Source organism: Elephas maximus, chromosome 15 (assembly GCF_024166365.1).
Source record: "Elephas maximus indicus isolate mEleMax1 chromosome 15, mEleMax1 primary haplotype, whole genome shotgun sequence".
Classification (NCBI taxonomy): Eukaryota; Metazoa; Chordata; class Mammalia; order Proboscidea; family Elephantidae; genus Elephas; species Elephas maximus.
Window position 1 is genome coordinate 71,424,698 of NC_064833.1, and position 9,487 is coordinate 71,434,184.

Below are 9,487 nucleotides of genomic sequence, written 5' to 3' on the forward strand. Positions count from 1 at the left end.
AGACAATTAGAGATGGAAACTGAGCTGATGTTCCTGCAGATGCTTGTTTCCTTGGGGTATTTGCTGACTCTGTTACTTAGGGCAAGGGGCTGAAAAATCTGGATTTTGCCCATGCAGAGAGCTGCTGTTAAGGAACAGAGAAACAATCAGAGGTTTCAGAGATCCTGCAGGACTGGAGATTGAGGAAACTCAAACTCATGGTCAGTTTTCCCCTCAAGACATTTGCCAAATTCTGAAGCTATAAGATGAAAGACTAAAAAGCTAAATAGAAAATCTTGTAAAAGCAAGGCTGGGTTTTGGGCAGTCTTGTGATAGCAAGAGATAAGACCTAGTGTTCAGGACCCGTAGAGATAAAGATGACCAAACCACGTTCTCTGTACCCTAGGAGCAACGGCAAACCAAAAGTAAGTTAACCTCACTCTAAGTGCCCAGCACAAAAAAAGGAAAATAATATCTCAGGCCTCTATAATTTTTTATATACTGTCTCATATTCAGTAAAAAAAAAAAAAAAAATCACTAAAAATAATCAGACGAATAAACCTGTTGCCATTGAGTAGATTCCAACTCATGGCAATCCCACAGGACAGAGTAGGAATACCCCATAGGGTTTCCATGGAGCAGCTTGTAGATTCAAACTGCTGACCTTTTGGCTAGCAGCCAAGCACTTAACCACTGTGCCACCAAGGCCCCCCAAAAATCATTAGTTATGCAAAAAAAAAAAAAAATCAAAGCAACTTTGCCTTTCTCTTACTACACAATTTATAACAGAATGTCATGTAGTACCTTAAGTTCATCGTTTGATAAACCAATGAAAATAGTTTTGAGGAGGATGTGTAAATTTTCTGTTAATAGAATGGCAAATAACAATTTACCATATTCCTAGATCATCTGTAAAAGTAATTTTTATCCTCCTCCAAATATTACTACTATTTAATTCTCATTATTACACATATAGAATACTCATTAAATGACTACTTATAAGTACATTTTACTCCATTCTTTTAAGTATTTTCATCTTATTGAGAATTTACAACTTCTGGTTCCAAAACTGACTTCCAATACCAACACACAAAATACTTTCTTTCCAGCTTCCTTAAAACCTGTAAACTTTTTTCTCATTGCACATTCTTCTTCTCTTACATGTTATAATATTTTCATAATATTAAATATAACATGTTATACATGTACTATATAATACTTTCAACCAATAGTCATGAATCTGTTGTTTTTTTTAAACAAGATAGAATCAGAAACTACCCTCCATATAAGGCATTAAATAACTCAAATTCAAAATGTAACTGTATTCAACAACATATTGAGAAAATCACACATCATAATCAAGTGGGATTCATACCAGGAATGCAAGCGTAGTTTAACATTAGAAAATGAATCAATGTAATTCACTACATAAATAAAACAAAGGAAAAGAACCACAGGATCATCTCAATTGACACAGAACTAGGCATTTGATAAAATACAACATGCTTCTCTGATAAAAACTCTCAACAAAAAGGAGCAGAGGGAAATTCCTCAACATGATTAAGGGCATATATGCAAAACCAACAGTCAACATTATTCTCGAAGGAGAAAAATTGAGAGCCTTCCCCTTGAGGATGGGAATGAGACAAGGATGTCCATTAGCCTCACTCTTATTTGATATTGTACTGGGAGTCTTAGTTAGAGCAATAACACAAGGAAGAGAAATAAAGAGTATCCAGATTGGAAAAAGAAGAAGTAAAACTATCCCTATTTGCAGATGATTTGATCCCATACATAGAAAACCTCAAAGATTCCACAAGTAAGCTTCTGAACCTAAGAGAAAAATTCAGCAATGTTGCAGGGTACAAGGTCAACACACAAAAATCAGTTAAGTTCCTTTATACTAATGGAGAATTCCAAAAAAAAGAAATCAAGAAATCAATACCATTTATGATAGCCTCAAAAACGATCAAATGCCTAGGAATAGGCCTAACCTATTAAATTGTATTATTCTTTTAATACCAAACCACCACCACATTTTGGTGGTGATTTGGTATTAAAAGAATAATACAATGAAAAATACAAGACACTAAAAGAGACCTACATAAATGGAAGGACATTCCATGCTTATGAATTAGAAGACTTAATATTGTGAAAATGTCAATACTACTCAAAGCAATCTATAAATACAATGCAAACCTGATCCAAATTCCAACAGCATTCTTTACTGAAATGGAAAAACTAATCACCAACTTTATATGGAAAGGAAAGAGGCCCCAAATAACCAAAGCAATACTGAAGAACAACAAAGTGGGAGGCTTCACATTCCCTGATCTCAAAAGAGCTACAGTAATCAAAACAGCCTGGTACTGGCCCAGTGATAGACACGTAAGCCAGTGGAATAGAATTGAGAGCCCAGAAATAAATCTATCCATCTATGGACACATGATTTTTGACAAGGGGTCAAAATCCATGCAATGGGGGAAGAAACAGGCTCTTTAACAAATAGTGCTGGCAAAACTGGATATCTATTTGCAGAAAAATGAAACAGGATCCATAACACACACTAAACACAAAAACTAACTCAAAATGGATCAAAGACCTAAATACGAAACCTAAAACTATAAAGTTCCTGTAAGAAAACACAAGGACAAAACTCTGGGATCTAATTTTTTTTTTAATAAATTATCAAACACAACTCTAAATGCACAAACAGCAGAAGACAAATTAGATAACTCGGCCCTCATAAAAATGAAATACTTATGCTCATCAAAAGACTATTGAAAGAGTAAAAAAACAACTTATAAACTGCAAAAAAAATTTTCAAGAATGACATATCTGATAAAGATCTATCTCTAAAATATGTAGAAAACTTCAGCTCAACAACAAAAAGATAACCCAATTAAAAATGGGCAAAGGACATGAACAGACACTTCATCAAGTGGCCAAAAACAAACATATGAAAAGATTCTCACAATCATTAGCCAGTAGAGAGAAGCAAATCAAAACTACAATGAGATATCACCTCACCCCTGCTAAAATGGCACTGATCAGAAAACAACAAATGCTGTCAAGCATGTCGGGAGACTGGAACCCTTACCCACTGCTGCTGGGACTGTAAAATGGTACAATCACTATGGAAAATGGTATAGCACTTCCTCAAAAAAAAAAAAAGTATAACTAGAGCTACCTTATGATCCAGCAATGCCATTCCTAGGTATATACCCTAGAGGTCTAATAAGTGACACAAACAGACATATGCACACCTATGTTCATTGCTCTAATGGTGGCTCAGTGGTTAAGCTCTCAGTTGCTAACAAAAAGGTTGGTGGTTTGAACGCACCAGTGGCTCCACACGAGAAATATGTGGCATAAATATTAGAGCCTTGGAAATCCTACAGAACAGTTCTATAATGGAGCCCTGGTGATGCTGTGGTTAAGTGCTTGGCTGCTAACCAAAAGGTCATCAGTTTGAACACACCAACCACTCTGTGGGAGGAAGATGTGGCAGTGTGCTTCTATAAAGGTTACAGCCTTGCACCCTTTAGCCAACGATTAGACAGGCCTATAAAACAAACAATAACATACAGTACAGCCATGTACATGGGACTAAAATGGGCACATCAACCCAGGGGCAAGGACAAGAAGGCAGGAGGGACAGGAAAGCTAGATGAATGGAAACGAGGAACCCAAGGTCAAGAAAGGGAGAGTGTTGACACGTCACAGGGTTGGCAACCAATGTCACAAAAAAATACACGTATTAATAGTTTCATGAGAAACTAATTTGCTCTGTAAACTTCTACATAAAGCACAATAACATATATAGACACATATATATAATTATATACATATACATATACATAATTTAATCACAGATTTTTTAAAAATTTAATCATAAATTTAAAAAAAAAATTACTGCCTTGGCAACACTATGTGGCAGTTCTACTCTGGCCTATAGGGTCACTATGAGTTGGAATCAACTCAACAGCAATGGGTTTTTGGTTTATGTTCACTGCAACACTATTCACAATAGAAAAAAGATGAAAACAACCTACGTGCCCATCAACGGATGAATGGATGAATATGCATACACGATGGAATACTACACAGTCATAAACAATAACAATGAGTCCTCAAAACATAACATGGATGAATCTGGAGGATATTATGCTTAGTGAAGTAAGTCAATCACAAAAGGACAGATATTGTATGATCTCACTTCTATAAAATGAGAAGAATAGGTATACACACAGAAACCAACATTCATTAGTGGTTACCAGTGATGGGAGGGGGAGGAAGGGGGAATCTCTCTCTAGATACTAAACCTATTGCCAACAAGTTCATTCCAACTCATAGCAACCTATACGGTCAAAATATAACTGCCCATAGGGTTTCCAAGGCTGTAATCTTTACGGAAGCAGATTGCCACATCCTTCTTCCAAGGAGCACCTGGTGGGCTCAAACCACCAACGTTTCAGTTAGCCACCGAGCACTCAACCACTGCATCACCAGGGCCCCCTCTAGATAGTAGACACTAGTTATATTTGATGATGAGAAAGGTAACACCAAACGTGGGTGAAGTGTACACACCCTGACTAAGGTAAATGATGTCACTAAGGAGTACACAAGAAAAAGGGACGTTTTTGGCAAATGCTGTAACATATATGATTTTGCAGCAACAGCAACAACAACCAAAAAATATGTGTGTGGTTACATATGTAGGTGTGTATGCTGTGTGTGGAGCTGGAGATGGAAAACCAAAAGTATTTCTCAAGCTGAAAGAACTGAAGAAAAAATTCAAGCCTTGAGTTGCAATAGTGAAGGATTCTATGGGGAAAATATTAAACGACGCAGGAAGCCTCAAAAGAAGAAGGAAGGAATACACAGAGTCACTGTACCAAAAAGAATTAGTCGATGTTCAACCATTTCAAGAGGTAGCATATGATCAGGGACTGATGGTACTGAAGGAAGAAGTCCAAGCTGCTCTGAAGGCACTGACAAAAGACAAGGCTCCAGAAACTGATGGAATATCAATTGAGATGTTTCAATGAATGGATGCAGCGCTGGAGGTGCTCACTCATCTATGCCAAGAAACATGGAAGACAGCTTCCTCGCCAACTGACTGGAAGAGATCCGTATTTATGCCCATTCCCAAGAAAGGTGATCCAACCAAATGTGGAAATTATAGAACAATATCATTAATATCACACGCAAGCAAAATTTTGCTGAAGATCATTCAAAAATGGCTGCAGCAGTATATTGACAGGGAACTGCCAGAAATTCAGGCTGGTTTCAGAAGAGGATGTGGAACCAGGGATATCATTGCTGATGTCAGATGGATCCTGGCTGAAAGCAGAGAATACCAGAAGGATGTATACCTGTGTTTTATTGACTATGCAAAGGCATTCGGCTGTGTGGATCATAACAAATTATGGATAACACTGCGAAGAATAGGAGTTCCAGACACTTAATTGTGCTCATGAGGAACCTTTACATAGATCAAGAGGCAGTTGTTTGGACAGAACAAGGTGATGCTGATTCGTTTAAGGTCAGGAAAGGTGTGTGTCAGGGTTGTATTCTTTCACCATACCTATACAATCTGTATGCTGAGCAAATAATCCGAGAAGCTGGACTATATGAAGAAGAACGGGGCATCAGGATTTGGAGGAAGACTCATCAACAACGTGCGTTATACACATGACACAACCTTGCTTGCTGAAACTGAAAAGGACTTGAAGCACTTACTAATGAAGATCAAAGACCACAGCCTTCAGTATGGATTACACCTCAACATAAAGGAAACAAAAATCCTCACAACTGGACCAATGAGCAACATCATGATAAATGGAGAAGAGATTGAAGTTGTCAAGGATTTCATTTTACTTGGATCCACAATCAACAGCCATGGAAGCAGCAGTCAAGAAATCAAAAGACGCATTGTATTGGGTAAATCTGCTGCAGAGGATCTCTGTAAGTGTTGAAGAGCAAAGATGCCACCTTAAAGACTAAGGTGCGCCTGATCCAACCCATGGTATTTTCAATCACATCATATGCATGTGAAAACTGGACAATGAATAAGGAAGACCGAAGAATTGATGCCTTTGAATTGTGGTGTTGGCGAAGAATATTGAATATACCATGGACTGCCAAAAGAATGAAGAAATCTATTTAGAAGAAGTAAAACTAGAATGCTCCTTAGAAGCAAGGATGGCGAGACTGCGTCTTACATACTTTGGACATGTTTTCACGAGGGATCAGTCCCTGGAGAAGAACATCATCCTTGGCAAAGTACAAGGTCAGCAGAAAAGAGGAAGACCCTCAACAAGGTGGACTGACACAGTGGCTGCAACAATGAGCTCAAGCATAACGATTGTAAGGATGGCGCAGGACCAGGCAGTGTTTTGTTCTGTTGTGCACAGGGTCGCTATGAGTTAGAACTGCCTTGACAGCACCTAACAACAACAACAACAAACGCATATGTGTGTATAGGTAGATAAAAAAAAAAAAAAGCATATATAGGCATTTGTATATACAGGAATATGTGCATGTGCATATTTATCCATGTATATAATAAAGTCTACAGGGGACGCAGTTACAGATACTTCTTAGACATAACCAAACACCTCACAGAATTGGTTTACTGAATGTAAAGGCTTAGGACCATAGTCTCGTGGGACAACTGGGTCAATAGGCATAATCTAGTTCATCAACCTTATGTTCTACATCCTAGTTTGTTGAGCAGCATCTGAGGTCTTAAAAGTTTGCAAGCTGCCATCTAAGATACAACTGCTGGTCTGTACACATCTGGAGTAAAAGCGAAAGAAGAAAATCAAAGACTCAAAGAAGAAACTAGACTGCATGACTAAACAATCGACATGAACCACAGCCTGGACACAACTACTGTCTGTTCTGATCAGGGACACAAGAGATGGATCCTGATAAAATGGGAGGATCACGTAGAACAGAACTCAAATTCTTAAACAGCCCAGACTAAACGGACCGGTTGAGACTACAGGGACCCCCAAGGCTATCGCCCTTAGATATTCTTTAAACTTTGACCCAAAACTACTCCCAGAGGTCACATTTCAGCTAAATAACAGAATGGCTCATAAAAGAAACAATACCACCCATGAGTACTGCGCTTCTTTTAAAAAATCATCTGTGTGAGACCAAATAGTCAACACTTACTCTAAAGCAAAGATGAGAAGGTAAGGGCAGGGGATGGGGGGAGGACAGGGAAACTAGATTATTGGAAACAGAACAAGCAGAATGGAAATAATGAGAATGTTGACACATTGTCACTGAACAATCAGTACAGAAAATGTTAAACGAGAACCTAATTTGTTATGTAAACTTTTACAGAAAACACAATAAAATATTACTTAAAAGTAAAGCGTACTTGCAAGCTTTCCTAAAAAAAAAGTAACTGTAGCAAAACAGTGTTATCCTCTTTTAATAGTCGCCTTTAATATTTCTCTTTACTTTTAAGATATATATTGCCTTTAACATAAAGAAATCCCTTAAGGTAATAACAAAAAGATCATATTAAATTAGATATACAGAGAATCATAGAATGTTCAGAACCTACTTATGTCTTACTTTAGTAAAAAAAAAAAAAAAAAAAAAAAATTTTTGTTTTTTTTAGTTAACTATAAAATAAAGTTCTGAACTACTGCTAATGATCAAAAGTGTATGCTCACCTTATAAAAACTCCTCCTTGCAAGCAGTGAAGTAGAAGAAAACGATGATGATTTTCTTGGCCTGTTTTCTCCAAATCGGCCTTGAACCAAGAATAACTAAAACACTGGACCACAAATGTTCCAAAGAGTATAAAGATTACTGTTAAAACACCGAAAACATATTGTCCTTCACAGAAAAACTTGACAGACACCCAGGTGTCCACAATCAAATCAAATATATAGATAAAGATGCCAAGAACTGACATAATAAAATTCCATTTAGTATATTTCATTATGAATCACTATAGCTCTCAGTTATCTACTTTCTCTCTTGTACAGTAAGGCAAAAACGCTAGAACAAATATTAGTGCAACCTTTGGTATAGGACAGAATTTTAGTTTCTACTCACTAAGTCTATTTAATTAAAGAATAAATATTATGAAATTGGAACACTAAGCCCAAAGTAACCAAAATTTAATTTTCTTTTCAAAATCTCGAATTCAGGTCCAATGTTATAAGGCTTTATTCAGTCTTCTGTTTCACAATGATCTTCATTACAGTTGACAATACCTAAAATGAAGCATATATAAGTTTCTAAAAATCTTGAATATAATATTACAAACCCTAGACCATGACTTTATCAAAGCCCTCATTTTTCTAAAAATAATATATTATTATCAAACATAGTGCTTACAATAATAATGATAAAGTCTTGGAAATTTACTTACTAGGTGACAGCTTGGCCTCAGAATACTTGTTTAAAACAGAACCTATTCACAAAGATATTTATCACAGGACCATTTATAATGCCAAGAAAATTGGAAACAACATAAATGTGTCAACATGAGGAAATGGTAAACTAATGGAACATTCATATAATGAAATATTATGAAGCTATATTTAACAGTGTCCAACTACCACTACCAAATGTCCTGATCAAGGTTACAGCAAACAAATCCTAATAGAAAAGGAGAAAAATGTGGAACAGAACTTGAAATTCTCAAAGAACCCCAGTTTACGATATGAGTCAGAATTGACTCAATGACGACGGGTTTAATCTTGGTTTTTATTAGGCTGGAGAAGTGCCCAAGACTATTGTCCTGAGATATTCTTTAAACCTTAAACTGAAACTATCCCCTGAAGTCCCCTTTTAACTAAATACCAGGTTAACTCAAAAAGTAAAAAATGTCACCCTTGAGTACTATGCTCCTTTAAAAAATTAACTACATGAGAGCAAATGGACAACAGTTACTCTAAAACACAGATGAGAAGGTTGGGGGACAGTAAGATGAAGTCAGTGGGAACGGAACAACTAGAATGGAAATAAGGAGAATGTTGACACAATGTGAAGAACGTAACCAATGTCACTGAACAATATGCACAGAAATTGCTGAATGGGGAAAAATATATATGTATATTTAACAAAGGTGTAAGTGCAATAGCTATGAAAAATCTTAATATGCTTTCGCCCAGAAGTTCCATCTAGGAATCTAGCCTAGAGAAATATCCACAAATGTGCACATACCTACTTACTGCAGAACCTTTCCAGAATAGCAAGAAATTGAAAACTACCTAAATGGCAACAGAGAATCATGGTTCAATACATTATGGTACATCCATACTAAACACAACCTTTAAAAAGAATGAAGCAGCTTTGTATGAGCTGACTTTGGAAGATGTCCAAGACTTATTACGTGAAAAAATGAAGTGCCAGAAGGATAAATACACCATTTATAGTTTTTAATTATATATGCAGAGAGGAATGAGGTAAAATACAACTTTAATCATTGACTTAATATACTTCTATATTGTTTGATTTTTTAAGACAG

At 36.5% G+C, this 9,487-nt stretch overlaps 1 protein-coding gene across 1 annotated transcript in view; it reads right to left on the minus strand.

The window, feature by feature from the left end:
* XKR9 (XK related 9) overlaps nucleotides 1-7,951 on the minus strand; it is a 38,406-nt gene extending 30,455 nt beyond the window's left edge. Inside the window, exon 1 of the mRNA XM_049853561.1 lies at nucleotides 7,680-7,951. Within this exon, the coding sequence (XP_049709518.1) occupies nucleotides 7,680-7,951 (272 nt within the window). The remainder of the gene's footprint in view (nucleotides 1-7,679) is intronic.
* Nucleotides 7,952-9,487: the final 1,536 nt, after the last annotated feature.